Genomic DNA, 21,027 nt, shown 5'->3' with positions numbered 1-21,027 from the left:
ATAGGAAGGGCAGGGTGGTCATGACCCTCTGACATCTGGCTGTGAACCCCAGGATAGCAAATCTCTGGTATAGAGCATTATCCCACTTTTTATATATATCATCCCACTCTGAAAGGGTTGTGACTGCAGGAGCTGTTAAATTCTCTAGCCTGTTTGAATTGCTCAATCTGATTTTCTTTGAATCAGTCATATGGGAGGAAGTAGAGCAAAGTAATTAAAGCACAGGACTGGCCTCTGGAGTGCTGAGTCCTATTACCACCTCTGTCACAGACTTGCTTGGTGTCCTTGAGGAATTCACTTCATCTCTTTGTGCCCTGGTTTCTCTTACTCACTGTGCTACGGTAGAACCTCAGAGTTACGAACACCAGAGTTACGAGCTGACTGGTCAACCACGCACCTCATTTGGAACTGGAAGTACACAATCAAGCAGCAGCAGAGACAAAAAAGCAGCAAATAACACAGTACAGTTCTGTGTTAAACATAAACTACTAAAAAAGGGAAAGTTTAAAAAAAAAGATTTGTCAAGGTAAGGAAACTGTTTCTGTACTTGTTTCATTTAAATTAAGATGATTAAAAGCACCATTTTTCTTCTGCATAGTAAAGTTTCAAAGCTGTATTAAGTCAATGTTCAGATGTAAATTTTTGAAAGAACTGTAACGTTTTGTTCAGAGTTACGAACAACCTCCATTCCCGATGTGTTTGTAACTCTGAGGTTCCACTGTATTGTGAAGCTTAATTCATCAATGTTTGTACAATGCTTTCACGGGCACCTCTGCTACAGGGAAAAAAGTATTATACATGTGTTTTTCTGAATATGTTGAGAATATAGGACACGTTGATGCCAAAACAATGTATTTTTGGAAGGTCGGTTACAGCTAGCATCTTGTCTGTGTGTGGAATTAATATTGTGTGGTCTTGCTATACTGATAGTTAATGTTCCACTTTTTTAAATGGGAAGCTACAATGTAAGGACAAACATGATCCTTTAAATCAACTATTTGTATTTAGCAGCAAAAAAGGCTCAGGAACTTGCAATTTTTGCAAGAATGTCATTTTGCTTTTAGTGAGGAATATAAAGCATCTGGGTCTTGGAAGTCCCCAGAGAGCAAAGCCAGGTTTCATCCAGGTAGGGCCAAACCTATCATTTTTCTGACAAATCTTTAGGGATATGGAACCATACTGGCAAGAGGTAAGTGATTTGAGAGCAGATGCAGCTGGGTCTCAGTGTTCAGGGCTCAGCTGTCATGAATAGGAAGGAAGAGGCCAGTATTATCCAAAGAAGATTGACCTCTAGAAAAGACTGTGTTGTGTTTACTAAATTCTACGAAGGGGAAGACTTGCCTTTGGGCTTGGATTATACCTTAGAAAATGGAGTAATAATTTCTGAACAGAATGTAGTTCACACTTACTCCATTTCCTTGGGTTTTATTGGCATTATACTCAACTTAAAAGCATTCTGTCTGTAACACTATAACTTTTGAGCTCCACATCTGATCACTTGCAAAATTTCAGGGAATGTTCTAGGCATCAATGGTCAGAGCTCTCTGTTGGTTTTTGGGAAAATCAGAAAACTGAAAGGGCTGGGGGGGGGGGGAAATGAGGGACACATGGAACCCCTGCTGTTTAGCAGATCCATGGCTTCAAGCACTTCTTTAACTGGCTGTAGACCAAATAACTGGTTGGTGGACACCCATTAACACTTTCTGAATAAAACAATATCTCATCTCTACTTGTCCTCTCACAGACAAAAAGAAGACAAATAATGGAGTGGAGGGAGAGGGAAATAGGGGAGTGCACATAGTCCCTGGTATGGGAGGGGAAGGAGTCCCATAATCCCCTAGTATTGGATTTAAGGATGAGAATGGGGGGCAGACAGGGCCTGTAGCATGGGAGTGGAGGGGGTATTTGAAAAAGGGAAGATTGGGGGCACAGAACCCCTGATGGGGGAATTGAAGGACCTTGTCTGTGGGAAGGTGGCATGGCACACAGAACCCCTGGTGGGTGGGAAGGTGTGAAAGAGAGGGAAGGGAGAAGGGGGGCACATAGAACCCTTGGCAGAGGGAAATTTGGGGAGCTGTAGGGAGTCCTGGAAATAGAGGGGGATGGTTAGGGCCAGCTTTAGGGGTAGATGGTCAAGGCAGCCATCCTGGGCACCAACATTTGGAGGTGCCTAATAAACAAGATTTGTATGACTGCATGTGTGCCTTGTGTAGAGGCACTGAAAACATTTATCTCCCTGAGCAACAAAACACTTGCAGTCAGCCCTGGGGATGGGAGGGTGGCACACGAGGAATTTCAGGGTGGTGAATGGAGTGATGTGTGGAGCCCTTAGTGGGTGAACATGCTTGGCCTACATAAGATACAAAGTGTGTGACTTAGTTGATAACTCAAATAGAGCAAGAGAAGGGTGAACCCTTGCTTTCTCTCCAAGGTTGGCTGGCACAACTGGCAGGCTCTTCAGAAGAGGTACAGTTTTGGAGTAGCAGTACGAGCTGCAGGTCGGGATTAATGGGCAGTGGCAGAGCTGTAAGGGAACCCAGGAGTAGAACAGCAGGACATGCTGCAGGTCAGGACTGAGGTACTAGGGGTTTCCCTGTGGAGAGTCTCAGTGTTCCTTCTGCCCAGAGAGTTACTCCATTAAATCCAGGGCAGAGATATTGAGCCATGCCTGCTGGGAGGAACCAATCAGCAACTCCCTTCCAATGCCTGCGAAGAGGGTGGCTCAGTATTTGATTTCATTTAGATTTGGGGCTTACACAAACTGCATCTGAAACTGCATCTGTGCAAAGCTCTAGCTACCCTTGACAGACTTAACCACAATAACGATTAAGAGTTGCTAAAGGTAAATTCTTCCCCCACCACTAGACCTCATCCAAATCACCAGTCATGTGAACATTGCAGCTTAAATCAAAGAACACCATAGCCTGTTAAAGGGGGGGGCCTCCACTTTTTTTACCTGTTTATCCATTGGCAAGGGAAAGCCTTGTATTTGGACCCTGAAAAGGGAAGGAAAACTTGGGTGTGTGTTTTTGTTCTGTGAGCTAGCACTGCTGATGAGGGAAACTCCACCCTCTGATATGGCTCGTTCTCTTGTAGTTTTGCAACATTCACTCTCACTGACTCCTGTGAGGAGGTTTTGAACAAACCACCTTTGGAGATTTAAATCAACTTAGTTTCAAACGTAGCATGCTCCTTGAGCAATGAGCTGTGATGACATAACTGAGTCAGTCAGAGCTGCAATTCTGAGCCCCTCTTGCTTCTCCAAATGAACAACTTGGGAAATATCTGCTAGTCATACAGCACCATACCATGCTATACCAAACAGACAGCACAAGTGTTAATTTTTCTATATTTAACAGTGTTTTACAAAAATAGAAAGAGAAAAACCATGATCTTCTTGCTGTCCATTGTTTAGGTCTTCACACACAACAGCACAAGATGTGCAGTAACCAAACTCAACATTGATGTACAAAACCTAGTTTTAAAAGTTTACAGCCATTTTAGCATTCACTCACTAAGAATTCATCAGCTTAAAGAGTTTTGTGAATTTGCTGGGGTAGAACACAGTAAAATTCTATGTCATGTAGTCACACGTTGGCTGTCACTTGTACTTGCTATTAACTCAGTAGCAATGTGTTGGAAAGAGCTTACAAGTCACTTTCTATCTTTGGAGACAGATGAATGTCCTAGAGTAATATGGGATAGTTTTGGAATGAAATTGCTGAACTGCACTGTTTCTTCTTGAGCCGTGCTCTAAAAATATTCACAGACACTACTAAAGCTCTGAAGTCAAACTCATTCACAGTAATGTCATTGTTCAAATTGATATCTAGTGTAGACAAGAAACTAGAATGCAGAATAAATGAAAACATTTGTGTTATGTTGTGACTTTCAAACTAAAGAATCTCAGTGAAAGTGAATGAAGGAAGTGAGAAACAGGGGTTCTGCTTTTTTTTATCAGCTAGCTCAAAATTATTTACAAAACAGATATAACCTCAGTGAAAACAATGTGCACAAGAAACTGTCTTATTGGCAAAAGTGTTCCTTTGAAAAATTTACTGAAGCTGAAGCATGCAAAACTGATAAAGTTACTGACATGGATGAGTTATGTGAAGAATTTTGTACAATCTAAAGTCATTTTGTCTCCTGAGTTTCTAGACTGCACAAGTACTGAAGAGAAATACTTTGATTTTCAAGATGACAAACCCAACTGGAAGCAGAAACTTCAAGAATTTGAGAAAAAAACCCTAGGTTCTTACATACTTCCTATTTCATGTAGCGAAGAAGATGCTGAAAGAGTATTTTTGTTAATGAATTCCACATGACAAGATGACAAATCAATTGGAAGTAGACACAGTGAAAGCCAAACTACAGAGTTGTAGCTTCTGAAACTTCTGAAAATGCTGAGTGCAAGGATGTTTCCAGGCCTTGAAGGGGTAAGAGCTGGTGACAGCACCCCTTCTCTAAGGATATGTCTACACTATGAAATTAGGTCAAATTTATAGAAGTTGATTTTTTTAGGAAGTGATTTTATGCAGTCGATTGTGTGTGTCCCCACTAAGCGCATTAGATCGGTGGAGTGCGTCCACAGTACCGAGGCAAGCGTCGACTTTTGGAGTGTTGCACTGTGCGTAGCGATCCCACAGTTCCCACACTCTCTGCTGCCCGTTGGAATTCTGGGTTAAGCTCCCAACGCATGATGGGGCAAAAACATAGTTGCGGGTTGTTTTGGGTATATGTCGTCAGTCGCCCCTCCCTCCGTGAAAGCAATGGCAGACAATCATTTTGCGCCTTTTTTCCGTGCGGCCGCCATACTGCTTTTAGCAGATGGTGCAGTAGGACTGCTAACCATCGTCATTGAACCACTGCTTCCGCTGCCACTCTGCTCTTCTGCTGTCATGAATCCACCTCTCAGGTCCTCTTGTCATTCTCTATAAATATCTATTCTCATGGCATCCGTCGTCAGCCACCGCTTCCGCTGCAACTCTGCTCTCCTGCAGATGCCATACTACAGCAAGCATGGAGCCCACTCAGATCACCACGGCAGTTATGAGCATTGTAAACACCTCATTCATTATCCTGCAGTATGTGCAGAACCAGAACCTGCAAAAGCAGGTGAGGAGGCGACAGCAGCATAGTGACGAGAGTGATGAGGACATGGACACAGACTTCTCTCAAAGTACAGGCCCCGGCAATTTGGACATCCTGGTGGCAATGGGGCAGGCTCATGCCATGGAATGCCAATTCTGGGCTCAGCAAACAAGCACAGACTGGTGGGACCCCATAGTGTTGCAGGTCTGGGACAATTCCCAGTGGCTGCAAAACTTTCGCATGCGTAAGGGCACTTTCATGGAACTTTGTGACTTGCTTTCCCCTGCCCTGAAGTGCAGGAATACCAAGATAAGAGCAGCCCTCACAGTTCACAAGTGAGTGGCGATAGCTCTCTGGAAGCTTGCAATGCCAGACAGCTACCGGTCAGTCGGGAATCAATTTAGAGCGGGCAAATCTACTGTGGGGGCTGCTGTGATCCAAGTAGCCAACGCAATCACTGAGCTGCTGCTATCAAGGGTAGTGACTCTGGGAAATGTGCAGGTCATAGTGGATGGGTTTGCTGCAATGGGGTTCCCTAACTGTGGTGGGGCAATAGACTGAACGCATATCCCTATCTTGGGACTGGACCACCTTGGCAGCCAGTACATAAACCGAAAGGGGTACTTTTCAATGGTGCTGCAAGCACTGGTGGATCACAAGGGACGTTTCACCAACATCAACGTGGGATGGCTGGGGAAGGTACATGGTGCTCGCATCTTCAGGAACTCTGGTCTGTTTGAACAGCTACAGGAAGGGACTTACTTTCCAGACCAGAAAATAACCGTTGGGGATGTTGAAATGCCTATAGTTATCCTTGGGGACCCAGCCTACCCCTTAATGCCATGGCTCATAAAGCCATACTCAGGCAGCCTGGACAGTAGACAGGAGCTGTTCAACTACAGGCTGAGCAAGTGCAGAATGGTGGTAGAATGTGCATTTGGACGTTTAAAAGCGCGCTGGCGCAGTTTACTGACTCGGTTAGACCTCAGCGAAACCAATATTCCCATTATTATTACTGCTTGCTGTGCGCTCCACAATATCTGTGAGAGTAAGGGGGAGACATTTATGGCAAGGTGGGAGGTTGAGGCAAATTACCTGGCTGCTGATTACGCGCAGCCAGACACCAGGGCGGTTAGAAGAGTACAGCAGGGCATGCTGCACATCAGAGAAGCTTTGAAAACCAGTTTCATGACTGGCCAGGCTACAGTGTGACAGTTCTGTTTGTTTCTCCTTGATGAAAACCTGCCCCCTTGGTTCACTCTACTTCCTTGTAAGCCAATCGCCCTCCCCTCCTGCCTTTGATCACCGCTTGCAGAGGCAATAAAGTCATTGTTGTTTCAAATTCATGCATTCTTTATTAATTTCTCACACAAATAGGGGAATAACTGCCAAGGTAGCCCAGGAGGGGTGGGGGAGGAGGGATGCACTGTGTGGGGTAGTAGAGGAGGAGAGAAGGGAAGGACAAGGCCACACTGCACTTCAAAACTTCTTGAATGCCAGGGGGTGGAGTATTTCGGTGCCTGGAGGGCCCCCCCCACATTCTTGGGTGTCTGGGTGAGGAGGATATGGAACTTGGGGAGGAGGGCAGTTGGTTACACAGGGGCTGCAGTGGCGGTCTGTGCTCCTGCTGCCTTTCCTGCAGGTCAACCATATGCCGGAGCATATCTGTTTGATCCTCCAGTAGCCTCAGCATTGCATCCTGCCTCCTCTCATCATGCTGCCACCACCTCTCCTGTTGCTCCCACCACCTCTCCTCTCATGCGTCCCTCCTGTCCTTGCATTCATTTTGTGCTTTCCTGGACTCTGACATTGCTTGCCTCCACACATTCTGCTTAGCTCTTTCAGTGCGGGAGGACTTCATGAGCTCAGAGAACATTTAATCACAAGTGCATTTTTTTCGCCTTCTTATCTGTGCTAGCCTCTGGGATGGAGATGATGGGGGAGCATTGAAACATTTGAAGCTATGGGAGGAAAAAAAGGGAGAGTAGTATTTAAAAAGACACATTTTAGAGAACAATGGGTAGACTCTTTCACGGTGAACCAAGCTGTTAACATTACATAGCACATGTGCTTTCGGTACAAGGTCCCTCCCAGCACCAATTCTCTGGGATGATCGCTTCACCCCTCCCCCCACCACATGGCTAACAGTGGGCATGATTTCTTTTCAGCCACAGGCAAACAGCCCAGCAGGAATGGCCATCTCTGTATGTCCCCTTAATAAAATGTCCCTATTTCAACCAGGTGACCATGAATGATATCACTTTCCTGAGGATAACACAGAGAGATAAAGAATGGATGTTGCTTGAATGCCAGCAAACACTGGGACCATATGCTGCCATGCTTTGTTATGCAATGATTCCAGACTATGTGCTACTGGCCTGGCGTAGTAAAGTGTCCTACCATGGAAGATAGAATAAGGCTGTCTTCCCCAGAAACCTTTTGCAAAGGCTTTGGGAGTACATCCAGGAGAGCTTCACTGAGATGTCCCTGGAGGATTTCCGCTCCATCCCCAGACACGTTAACAGACTTTTCCAGTAGCTGTACTGGCCACAAATGCATCCCAAGTCTTCAGGACAAATTAATCATTAAACATGCTTGCTTTTAAACCATGTGTTATATTTACAAAGGTACACTCACCAGAGGTACCGTCTCTGCCTTCAAGGTCTGGGAGCCCACCTTGGGAGCATTGGGAGGGTATTGGCTCCAGGGTGATAAACAGTTCCTGGCTGTTGGGAAGAACGGTTTCATCCTCATCCTCCTCATCATCTTCCTCTTCCCCAAAATCCTCATCCCCGTTGCGTGCGACTCTCCCCTTGCAGGAGTCCACGTACAGGGGTGCGGTAGTGGTAGGGGCACCACCTAGAATGGCATGCAGCTCATCATAGAAGTGGCATGTCTGGGGGTCTGACCCGGAGCAGCTGTTTGCCTCTTCGGATTTTTGGTAGGCTTGCCTGAGCTCCTTAAGTTTCACATTGCACTGCTGCGGGTACCTGTTATAGCCTCTGTCCTTCATGCCCTTGGAGATTTTTTCAAATATTTTGGCATTTCATCTTTTGGAACAGAGTTCTGATTGCACAGATTCATCTCCCCATACAGCGATCAGATCCAATACCTCCCGTTTGGTCCATGCTGGAGCTCTTTTGCGATTCTGGGACTGCATGGTCACCTGTGCTGATGAGCTCTGCATGGTCACCTCTGCTGATGACCTCGCCACGCTGGCCAAACAGGAAATGAAATTCAAAAGTTCCCGGTGCTTTTCCTGTGTACCTGGCTAGTGCATCTGAGTTGAAAGTGCTGTCCAGAGCGGTCACAATGGAGCACTCTGGGATAGCTCCCCAAGGCCAATACTGTTGAATTGCATCCACACGACCCCAAATTCGACCTGGCGATGTCAATTTCGGTGCTAATCCCCTCATCGGGGAGGAGTACAGAAATCGATTTTAAGAGCCCTTTAAGTTGACAAAAATGGCTTCGTCGTGTGGACAGGTGCAGGGTTAAATCGATCTAATGCTGCTAAATTCGACCTAAACTCATAGTGTAGACCAGGGCTAAAGTCTGAAGCTTTAATTAAATTGAAGTCTAAACCATCTAGTCACCCACCATGTGCACAGACAGGCCAGAAACTGCAAAAATACCCAGCAAAACTGGCCTGTATGTATGGAAGGTCTGTGGGAAGATGAACAACAACAACATAATCCACACTTTACTCCCACAGCAAAAAGTACCCTGCAAGCTTCCCCAGTTTCAGCAGGTGGGTGGAGAGCAGGAGGGGAAGAAGCCAAGAAGATAGCTGTCCTCTGTAGAACCATCCCCCAAAAAAAGCCTATGGGAACCTACTGTGCGAAATGTGGGTTTCTTTGGGGATCATTCTGCAGGCAGCATTTCCTAAAGATGCCTAAAATATCCCTGGGTTACTGTTAAGTGAGAAGCAGACAGACCTCTTTTCAAGAGCTGAACACTCTTCTGCTCTGAATATACACAAGCAGAAATAATTATTAGACTCAATTTCTTAAAAAATACATGCAAATAGTGATTTCCTTTGCAAATTGTATAGAAGATCCTACTCCTTGGAATCATTCTTAACTAGGAATCTCTGTGTGGATGAGAGGAATGAATTTCCTGCTGGTCTTTTAGAGAATACATTTCTAGTTTTATACAAATTGCAAAAAGTTGATACTTTATCGCAGAGGTTTTCAACCTTTTTTCATTTGCGGACCCCTAAAAATTTCAAATGGAGGAAAATCTTAGACATAGTCTGCGGACCACAGGTTGAAAACCACTGCTTTATTGCATGTGCTTGTCTACTCACCCACACTTGATTTGCCCATAAGATAGAAGCAGTTGTGATTTAGCCTTGGAGATGGTGTTTGAGAGAAAAGGGAAACAAAAATGATTAGGGGTATGGAACGGCTTCCGTATGAGGAGAGATTAATAAGACTGGGACTTTTCAGCTTGGAAAAGAGATGACTAAGAGGGGATATGATTGAGGTCTATAAAATCTTAAGTGGTGTGGAAAAATTAAATAAGGAAGTGTTATTTACTCCTTCTCATAACACAAGAACCAGGGGTCACCAAATGAAATTAATAGGCAGCAGGTTTAAAACAAACAAAAGGAAGTATTTCTTCACACAATGTATAGTCAACCTGCGGAACTCTTTGCCAGAGGATGTTGTGAAGGCCAAGACTACAACAGGGTTCAAAAAAGAACTAGACAAATTCATGGAGGATAGCTCCATCAATGGCTATTAGCCAGGATGGGCAAGGGTGGTGTCCCTAGGGTCTATTTTCCAGAAGCTGGGAATGAGTGACAGGGAATGGATCACTTGATGATTACTGGTTCTGTTCATTCCCCCGGGGCACCTGGCATTGGCCACTGTCAGAAGACAGGATACTGGGCTAGATGGACCTTTGGTCTGACCCAGTATGGCTGTTCTTATGTTCTTATGAGAAGGATCTTGATACTAGAGCTCTGCTTTTGTCAAAATTTCCTCAGAAAACTTACCCTCTGAATCTCCACCATATGAAGGTTACATGATCCAGAGAAGGGGAACTGTCACCCACACGTTCTCACAACAGAGCTATCTCTAAACACAAAACGTCCCTCAGAGATGGACATTATCATCCCTACTAAACAGGGTCTTCACATAGTGAAATTTTCCACCCAGATTTTAAGATTGGTGTTGGGGGATGGAACTTTCTACCAAGTATTTGATCTTTCCCCCTTCTCCTTCACTTCTCAATGGTTTATCTCTTTTCATGGCTGGCAGGCTCTGGTTATCCTGCATGCCTCAGTACAGTCTCTTTTGTAGACAACTTTAAAGTAAGAGTGACTGTACACAAAGTACAATAAAATGCTGAGACAGACAAAATTGGATTCTGAATTAGCGAACACTTCTACTAAATTTTGATACAAGATGGATGAGGTAATATATTTTATTGGACCAACTTCTGTTGGTGAGACAGACAAGCTTTTGAGCTAACCCAAAGCTCTTCTTCAGGTCTGTCACTCTAATATCCTGGACTAACTTAGCTACAAGAACACTGCATACAACAAATTTTGACACCAGCAGTCTAAAAGCAGAACATTTCATATGTCAGTTTTTGTTGGTTTGTTTGCTGTTAGATTTTTGTGCTATGTGGGATATTACAGTAGGTCATAAGAGAAAAGCTACATGAGACTGCCATCTATTAGCCTCTTCACATATTGAGAAGAAGAGAGTCTGATTCTGCTGCAATTGTGGGAAAACAGTTATGGATTATGGTAGCGTTTAGCACAAAAAGCTACAAGAGAAGTATCCCCTCTTCATTTAGTGGAAGTATATAGTTCACTGAAGTTAATGGACAGGCTCCTATTGACTTCACTAGGCTCTGGCTCAGAACCTTAAGTCTCTTAATGTGCCATTCAGTGCTCTGGATCACGCAATCCTGCATTTCTACTTGGAAGCAGTAGAAGCCCCTCAGCTACAAAGGTGGGGTCTCAAAACTTATTCCCACCTGTTATCTCAGTCTGGTGAATGTTTGCAGATTCATCCAACCCTTTGAAACTCATCAGCCACCCATGAATGCAGATTGAGGAGTGAGACATTTGAGGTGATTGTCCTGCATTCTCATTATCACTGCAGCTGGTTGTGGGGAAAACCAAAGGGGCGAAGGAATTCTTTTAAAAAAAATAGATAGATAAGAAAATGTTGGAGCATACTAATTTGGGGGGTAGGGGCATGCCATAACTTTTGACCACTGAGCAGTGTTTGGCACAAATCTTTGAAAAGCACCTACTACTAGTGAATCCCTTCCTCAGACAACCGTCAAAATTTACCCTTTTCCCTTGACAGCAAATTCAGATATAGGGGACCCTGAAAACTCCTATTAGCAAGCTCAGGCACAGGGCACTCTGAAAACTCACCCTATTAGCAAATTTAGTCATAAAGGGCCCTCAAAAACCACTTAGCTGTGAGCACAGTTATGGAGCCCCTGGAAACTCATCTTATCAGCATGCTCAGGAACTAAGACTCATGAAAACTCAGATTTCTTATTCTTGAATGGTAGGCTAGCTCTGGATGAAGAAGCCTGAATGGGTCCATTGGACTTACATACAGAACAATCCTGGATTTCACATTATGAACATCAGTTGTAAAGCATCATGAGAATAGGAACCACTGGAGCATCTGAAATGAAATGACATATTCAGAACAAAAGCATGTTCACAATGTTCTTCTGATTATATCTTACAGGCAGTTCTGCCACAGAGTTCTTATGGGACTCTTGACAAGTGACATAAACCAAACTTTTCACAAGAGGTCACTAATTGTGTGTTCCTTTTTTTCTGGGCACCCAGTTTGAGACCCTAGGGTCTGATCTGTAGAAGTGCTAAGCACTCACAACTTCAACTGAAGTCAGTGGGAACTGTGCTTTGAAGTGTTACATAATGCTAGATGGTCTGAAAAATCAGCCCTAAAGATCTCAAATTCGGCACACAAAATTAGTGGACATTTTTTATCTTAATCTTTTTATGCCTCAGTTCCTCCTCTGTAAAATGAGGATAATATCCTTTACCTCAAAGGGCTGTTTTGAAGATAAACTTACTGATGTTTACAAGGCACTCAGATTGTCAAGTGATGAGCACCATAAAAAGTCTTAGGAAATTATTAATTATGTATTCACTGCAGGGCTTGGATGGTGCACAATAAATAAAACATGGAGCCACATATTAAATGATAAGTATATTATAGTTTCTTAAGTAGATACCAGTAAGCATTTTATCTTTATTTTTCTTGTAACCATTTCTGAGTTTTATGCCTTATTACTTGTACTCACTTAAAATCTCTCTCTTTGTAGTTCATACATTTGTTTTACTGTTTTATCTAATCCAATGTGTTTAAATTGACGTGTCTGGATAACTATTTAAGGTAATAAATTGGGATATTATTCCCTTAGAGGAATAATTGGCTCAATATAGTTGTACTGGAGAGCACTGGGCAGCATAGGACATACATTTCTGGGGGGAAATCTGGGACTGGGAGTGTTTTGGGGCCAGCCTGGGGTAATCTTTAAAGCTGGTAAGATCCAAGGTGTGGCTGACTGGCTGCAGCAGAAACAGACATACCTCTGAGTGACTTACATGCTGGTGGCTGTTTGTGAGCAGTCCAGTTTCAGTGGCTACAGTAGCAAGGTATTGAAAAGGGCATTCTAGGTTGTAGGCAGGAGTGAGGTGACACAGCTACTCATTAGTCTGGATTGTGTCCCAGTATGTCACAAACCTACCTTAGGGCTCTGAGTGCATTAATTAACAGGCAACCTTCATTCTGGCATTTCCTGACTTTACAGTGCAAGACTTTGCAGCCTTAATGTTCTTTTAATGTGGGATTTATCTGCAAGTAATATATTTTTGGTTAAACAGGCCAAGCAAACCAGAGGCTGTACAATATTTAACCATCAGCGAGAGAGGGACATGAATTAAGCACTGAATGAAGAGTTCCTCTTGATGCACGCAGATGGTGCCATAATGTCACTGGGGAACTGGGCAGCAAAGCACCTCCTGAAACACTGTACAGTCACAAAGCTGAATCCCAACTTAGCCAGGAAAAACACAACAAAAGATCTGTGCAGTATCACCTATCACCACCAAGAGTTTTGTGTGCTTTGCTCCTCCACTGAAACTGTCATTGCAGAGGAGGTGGCAAACATCACACCCAAAACGTCTGTCCTTTTTCAAATATATTACAGTTGTTCAAAACGCTACAGTTTCCAAGAGTGCTGCTATAAGGCAAGAATGTGTGTAGCCTTTGCTCAACCATGAAAGACTCCTCAGTATTTGCACCCTTTTAATTTGTTTTCTGTAAACATTGGTGTGAGTTATTTGGTTTGCAAGAATGTTCGCAGAAACTCGTGCAAATGCATCCACACCACAGTACACACTGGAAAGGAATTAGTCAAACCCTCCTGTTTATAAAAGTTGCAATCATCTGAGCAAGGAGAGAAACAATATCATGTGATTTAGGTGATCAATTGCACAGTACAAATACTTAATTATAAATAATGAATCTTCAAAGCTATACTCATAGTGAATAATTCATGAGAAATCCATAGGCTGAAATATTTTGTATAAAACCTTTGAAAATTTTTCAATAACAAGCATATTTAAATAGCAAAACTTGTTCACAGATAATTTGCAAACAGCTGCTAATAGCTCCCCTAGCTCTGGTGTTACTGATGGAAAAGATCTATTAAATCATTAACTCCAACCAACTTTCACACCCCAGAGAACAGACATTTCTGATATTGAAGAAATAACATGTTAGAGTTCAGGCAAAAGGCCATTGCAATAAGAGGAAATAAAATCTTGAATCAACTGGATCATTTCAATCTAGTCAGCAGAATCCAGTAATTAGAACAAGATTATCAATTCTAACTATGGATACATTCAAAATGGACATTGTAAGAGTATTTTTTTAAACAAAAGATTTAAAATACAAGAATATGGCACAGAAAATATTATGGTTTCTAAATAATTAGATGGGTTTCAGAGTAACAGCCGTGTTAGTCTGTATTTGCAAAAAGAAAAGGAGTACTTGTGGCACCTTAGAGACCAACCAATTTATTTGCGCATAAGCTTTCGTGAGCTACAGCCCACTTCACGAAAGCTTATGCTCAAATAAATTGGTTAGTCTCTAAGGTGCCACAAGTACTCCTTTAAATAATTAGATGTCATTCAGGGAGGAGTTTGAGTATCAATTTACATATTGTGAATTCTCTTGCAAGTTAGCAGCCCATCACAACATGATGAATATTCCTTGGATGGTAGAGAACAGTGATCGGTTTTCATTAAAAGTCTACATATAAACATTTTTCATTGTTTCGATTTGATCTGAACTGCAAGAGAGGTGAAACTTGCCATTTCATCCCACAGCATAGGTTCTGGTTGTCCACTTTCCTTTTTCCACATTTTCCCAGTTAACAGGTAAATCAGCTGTTTGTTGTATACAAGGAGATTATCACAAAAACAAGAACAAAAAGAGAGCCTGATTCTCATTTACAGAAAGGCCACTTGACATTGCTCTGATGATGTAAAAGATCCTTAAAGTAAAAAATAGATTATATTTATACTCACTTTCTTCAAGGCTCCTTTGCATGACTATAGCAGTTTAAAGTGGCCTGGGTATAAATGAAAATAAGTCCTTAAAGACAAAGAGGAAGAATTTTCTTAACTAAATAGTATAGGCCTTATTCTCATTTACACAAGGGCCCCTTTAATCCACTCTGGTACTATAAAGTGCCCTAAAATTAGGTATAAATGTACATTGATATTAAGGCCATTTTATATTGCCATAGTGGGATAAATGGACCCTGCCAGGCCCTTATTTTTTCCTGAACCAATGGAAACCGAACACGGAAGTACAGAGAAGTCTTTTATGTGAGAAATTTAAGAACTTGTTGAAAGAATAAGCATTAGAAGTAGACAAATAATTTTCAACAAATAATATTTTGCAAATTTTTGCCTGTGGAATGCTACTTAGATGTTCTGCACCCAGAGCCTACCAATGCGCACACACTCATGGCTTATTGCTTTGTTGTGGGCTTGTGACATCTGAATGTGGTTCAGAAAGCTGAAAAATATTAACTGTTTTCTCTTCTTTTCTGTTGGTCTCTTTTTGGTTCATTCTAACACTTCTGAAAACCACTTACTCCCCCTTCCTAGCATCCCAGCTCTGAACTAGTTGCCTCTGCTATTAGTCGGTCAGCCATTAGTTTTCACCTGTGTTATGGTGCCACGTGGTTTAATGAAGACAAACACTTCTCATACATAGTACAAGTGGGAAACAATATTTAGCAAGTTTAAAGAGTAAGTTAATTCTGTATGATTTGTTAACGTGATCTGCAATTTTGTTTTTACATCTTAACATCAGCAGTTGTTATCCTGCCTGCTTACAGCAAAGGGTATTCTGAAGTGAAAATCAACATGCACAGTACATTTTAATGGCTTGTATGAACATATGATTATATCATACAATGTATTTCATTCCTGTGTTTCACTGTGATTCTATACAGTACTCTGTAAATAATCATCCATTTCTTCATTCTTAGGCCAGGGCAAAATGAACACTTCTACTAGTGAACCGGAGATGGAGACACAGACAACAACGTATTACTATGAACAGGATGATGCAGCACCATGTTCAAATGACGTCAAACAATTTGCATCCCAGTTTCTGCCACCGCTGTACTCCTTGGTGCTGATATTTGGCCTGGTGGGCAATGCACTAGTTGTGCTGATCCTGATAAAATACAAGAGGCTGAGAAGCATGACTGACATCTATCTGCTGAATCTGGCAATTTCCGATTTGCTTTTTATTCTTTCCCTGCCATTTTGGGCTTACTACGCAGGACACGAGTGGGATTTTGGAAATGCAATGTGTAAAATTCTTTCAGGGGTCTATCATGCTGGCTTCTACAGTGGAATGTTTTTCATAATACTTTTGACAATAGATAGATATCTGGCCATTGTCCATGCAGTGTTTGCTTTAAAAGCTAGGACAGTTACCTATGGCATCCTCACAAGTGTTGTCGTTTGGGGTGTTGCAATATTAGCCTCTCTTCCAGGGTTAATATTTCATAGTGTTCAAAAGGAAGGTCCTCACTGGACTTGCAGCTCTCATTATCCATCAAATTATGAAAAAGAATGGAAGCAATTCCTGATTTTAAAGATGAACATCCTGGGACTTGTCATTCCATTTGTCATTATGATCTTCTGCTACATAGAAATTATAAAAATATTACTAAGACGTAGGAATGAGAAAAAACACAAGGCAGTCAGGCTTATTTTTATCCTAATGATTGTTTATTTTCTCTTCTGGGCACCATACAACATCATTGTTCTCCTGTACACTTTTCAAGATTCATTTTCCCTAAATAACTGTAAGAGCAGCAGTCAGTTGGAGCTAGCAATCCAAGTGACAGAAGCGATTGCAATGTTCCACTGTTGTGTCAACCCCCTGATCTATGCCTTTGCTGGTGAAAAATTTCGGAAATATCTTTATACCTTTTTCCAAAAAGACATTGCAATCTACCTCTGCAAACCATGTCCAGCTCTTCATGGTGATAAATTAGAACGGGTTAGCTCCACATACACCCCATCCACTGCAGAGCATGATATCTCCATTGGTTTGTAAAGTGCATTAGAAATGTAGCCAGTAAAAGTTTCATCCTCCTTTTAACTTAAAATGTTGTGGAATGAATCAGTTTTGTTATGGTGTTTGCCCTTAAGAACTGTACAGTTACCAGTCCCAGTAGCTATTTTTTTTGTGGCATTGCAGCATTTTTCTGTGTGGCATTGTGGCATTTTCATTCTCTGTGCAGTGAATGCTACCAACTCCACAGAAATTCTAAATACTGCTGTTCGATAAGCATCCACTTCAACATGGAATCCAATATAATAAGGGTTTGTTCTCTGGATGTTGGCCAATGAACAAAGTGTCAGTGCGATTTCCTCAGGAAATATAATTCAGAAGATGGTGCGAAGAGGGCAGAGAATGAGGTATGTCCTCTTTCAAGAACCAGTTCCTATATGCAAAGACCACAAGGAAAACTCTGGGAGGAAGGCAACTATAGGAGAGTGTCTTGGTTATTTACATGAGGTTGATGTGCCTTGTTTTACTTCGACCCTTTTCATTCATGGGAATTGATGACAAAAACAGCTTTACAACAAAATAAGAATAAAAGGATCTAAAATTACCAGGAATTTTAAAAGTTAGTGTTTTTTTCATAATATAATCAACTACCTTTATGGCAGGGGGAGGTTAATGTACAGCTATGCTTCTACCCTATTTTTATCACAGGGCAGGAAGCCTTCTTAAATTGCCATGAAAAAGAGGGTTTGGATAAACAGGGGAATAAAAGATTGTGCACATTTCTGTTGAGGGATATGACCGACCTTCTGTTAACCAGAATTGCAGCAAACAGGTCTATTCTATTAACCAGTGACTATCTCTTTAAAATAATCCTTTCCCCTTGACTATTGCGTTACATTAAACTATTTAGAAGTCAGTTTTATGCATGTAATTAAAACATTCAATTACTTATACCTTTAAGGGCTAACTTTCTTTAAAGGGGCTGTGACAGAGTGTGAATAATCTTAGGCTGACTCACCACTTAGTAAGCATCCTTACATGGGGCAAATTAGGGAAATAATTGGCTAAAGACTAAATGATTAACCAATTAACCAGGTGGCTCATCTCATCAGCTGAGGACAGCTAAAAGAGAGATAGGAAGAGAGGAGAGGGGTAGGCTGCAAGGGAAGACCTGAGAAGCCAAGAGTCTCAAAAAGGTAAGAAAGATCTCTTCTCCCCACACCACCCTACGCCTAGGAGTGTAGGAGACAGACAGACAGACAGACAGACACCCTGGAGCACAGGGCCTGGTGCAAGACCTGAGGCCTGAACCACAGTTGGCAAAGGCAGGCAATGCTATGAGCCAAAGTCAAGCCCTGTCTTAAAGCAAATGCCTGCTTACAAATTCACTGTCCAGTACCTGAACTTGGCAAAAACATGGCTGGCATTGCTAAAACACAGATGCTCCTAAGAAGTACTGGGCACTGAGTATTCATGTAAACACATCCCAGAAGGCTAGTACAGGTATACCCCAATGTAGAGTTATGGTATAAACAAAATCCTGGGAGATGGTACAGGAACACACCGACCCACAGTAAAGACAAGGATAGGAGGACAGAATGATGGGTGGGGATGTTTTGTTTGAACCAGCAGGTACAAGGGGTAGTGTCGGTAACATGTTGGTAATACATCTGGAGTGTAATAAGAGTGTAATATGTAATTTATTTGTATCAATGTATCAAAGAAGGGGCACCTTTGTCCAGCCGAGGGAGCAGCAGAAAGTCCTGCTGCTGACTCATCTGAGTCCATTGTCACGGGCATACATGTGTTAGCGTACCTGTAGACATGGATCCAGGGAGCTAGGCCCATGCTTCGTAGGCAATAAACATGGCCGAGTGCCTTTGCCCCCGAACCAAGTCTGTGGTTTTTCTGGGTAGTGCTATCTAGGTCTGCTGGGCCAGCTAGCTGCACAGAGCTGGTCCAGCGCACGGAGAGAAGACACACATGCATGCCAACTGACAACAGGGAGAATGTAAGAACCTTGAGCTTTGGGGAACTTGTCCTGTTATTTCACACTGTAAATAAAGCATTTGGTGTTGAACTTGCCACGAGTTCTGTGTGAGAATTGTTTGCAGTAAGGAATTCAGGGTGGGGGAACCCTGTCCTGTGACAGCTGCTCAACTCAGCCGCCTCTTTTGGGAGTTAAACTCTGGAGGTAACGGAACATACATCAAGTTGTTAGAAATCTGTAGGCTATTAATTGCAGGGAAAAGTTGCACCTGCAAAACAGGATCTTTTTTCTGAAACAATAGCTTCCTGGCAGCTGATAAAAGAACATGAACCAAACTCAGCAGAGTGAGAAATATAGATCAGTCTTGATGTTTGCAACATATTAAATGGTTGTGTTTGGTTATAAAAAGAATGGCTAGAAATGAATGGCACGGGAGGGAGAGAGAGGGGAAATGGTTTTGTGGGCTGGAAAGCTCAACAGCTCTCTGGCTTTTTTAATAACTGCAAGAAAATGGGAAAGTGGAAACAGATTTAAAATGCCAAAATTTCACAGAGAAGTCTGTCTAAGCCTTACATTCTTCTACAGTTTTTCTGTAGGAAAATACTGCATGAAGCAGCGCAAATATATTTTTGCATACCAAAAAGAGTTAGGAAAAGTTATAGTGTATGCAAAGTTTTCTTGTCCTATTTCCCTGTCAGCCTTGCAAGCAGAAATTAAACACGGCTTATTCTCACGATCCAAAAGAGAATGATAAACAATTCCTCTGCTGTAACTTGTACCTTCCAAATCAGTGTTCCATTATATCCCAATAGTATATTACCTTTCTGAATTCTCTGATGGGCCAGTAGACTGTTGCCTGCTATCCAGCCATGGAATGCTCAGGACACTAATTCCATCAACCATTGGTGCCACAGTCAAAATGTATTGTTTACTGAGCGTTCACCATCAGCTCTGTTAGGAGTTGACACACGTTGCACTAAATTGTCCTGGGCGTGCTAGATGAAGAATATGGGACAGCACAGAAAGGCTGCGTCTATTCTACATTGCTTACACTGGCACAGCTGTACCCATGCAGCTCTCCCGTCAACATAATTAAACCACTCCCAACAAGCGGCGGTAGCCATGTCAGTGGGGGAGAAGCTCTCCCGCCGACATAGCGCTGTACACACTGCCACTTATGTTGGCATAATTTATGTCACTCAGAGGGGTGGAATATTCACACCCCTGAGCGACGTAAGTTTTGCTGACATAAGTGGTAGTGTAGACTTGGCCTACCTGACCATGGACTTGGAGGCCTGAATATATAACGGAAAGAGAAAACCTGGAAAGCAACATCTCCCAGAGAAAAATTTTAAGACCTGCCTCTTCCAGGCTTACATTTAAACTGTTTTTCCCCCTGTAGTGAGGCAGTGTGGTGCCCCACCACCCCGCCGCAGGACAAACCCCCCTAGACATCAAAGTGGGCGGAGCCAATGGATCCTGCGCCTGCCCTGCAGAGGTCAAGGTGCAGGACGGGAAGTAGAAAAGCCCAACCCTGGAGCTCAGCTGGGCCACAGCAGCCGGAGAGGCCAGACTTCCGTGGCCTGGCTCCGACTTGAGAGACCCCGGCAAGCTGCGGCTGACCCGAAGACTGGCCGGACCGGCCGAGGCTTGATGCTGATTGATGCCCAGAGGAGCGGCCGAGCCTACCCCTCGCCAGCTGCCCAGAGGAGCGGCCGAGCCTACCCCTCGCCAGCTGCCCAGAGGAGCGGCCGAGCCTACCCCTCGCCAGCTGCCCAGAGGAGCGGCCGAGTCTACCCCTCGCCAGCTACCCAGAGGAGGCCATGGTGCTGGAACCCTCCGAGGACACCACCCTGATCCAGGTACCCTACGAGGTGGAGTCCGGAAGTAGCCCGGGGGCAGCCGACCCCAGTCTGGCTGCAGCAATGCCAGAGCCAATGTCCGTGTGTTGTGGCCAGGATCCCCACTGACACAGCAGCAGGTCTTCAATCGCTGCTAGGGCCCTGGGCTGGGATGCAGTGGAGTGGGTGGGCCTGCGTCCCCCCCGCCATCCACCTCGCGGGTGGCAATCTCCTCCTCCCCCTGGTTGGTAAAGCCAGGGCCTGGGCTTATGTTGAACAGCCTGAGCCCCTGACTGTTTGTTTGCTGCCCCACCCTGACCCAGGGCCTAGGCTTATACCAAGCTGCTTGTGGGACCCAGCCTGAAGGTCTGGGCCATAGACTGGGTATTCCCCAACCCAGCCGAGAGTGGAGTGAGGCGGTGTGATGCCACACCACCCTGCCGAGGGATGAGCCCCAGCTGAGTTCCCTTACACCCCTCCC

General features: G+C 43.5%; 1 protein-coding gene across 1 annotated transcript; it reads left to right on the top strand.

Annotated features, from left to right (window-relative positions):
- The first annotated feature begins 271 nt into the window (after positions 1-271).
- Positions 272-18,552, top strand: LOC144260606 (C-C chemokine receptor type 5-like). Its single transcript, XM_077809291.1, has 2 exons — positions 272-526; positions 15,673-18,552. The coding sequence occupies exon 2, from the start codon at positions 15,684-15,686 to the stop codon at positions 16,755-16,757; it is 1,074 nt and encodes a 357-aa protein (XP_077665417.1). The 5' UTR covers positions 272-526; positions 15,673-15,683; the 3' UTR covers positions 16,758-18,552.
- Positions 18,553-21,027: the final 2,475 nt, after the last annotated feature.

This window comes from Eretmochelys imbricata, chromosome 2, assembly GCF_965152235.1.
Source record: "Eretmochelys imbricata isolate rEreImb1 chromosome 2, rEreImb1.hap1, whole genome shotgun sequence".
Lineage (NCBI taxonomy): Eukaryota > Metazoa > Chordata > Testudines > Cheloniidae > Eretmochelys > Eretmochelys imbricata.
Note: the sequence above shows the minus strand (reverse complement) of the source record. Positions and strands in the feature narration are given on the sequence as shown.

Bases quoted from the DNA above. Each gene is read 5' to 3' on its own strand.
- LOC144260606 (XM_077809291.1), top strand. From the start codon at position 15,684: ATGAACACTTCTACTAGTGAACCGGAGATGGAGACACAGACAACAACG.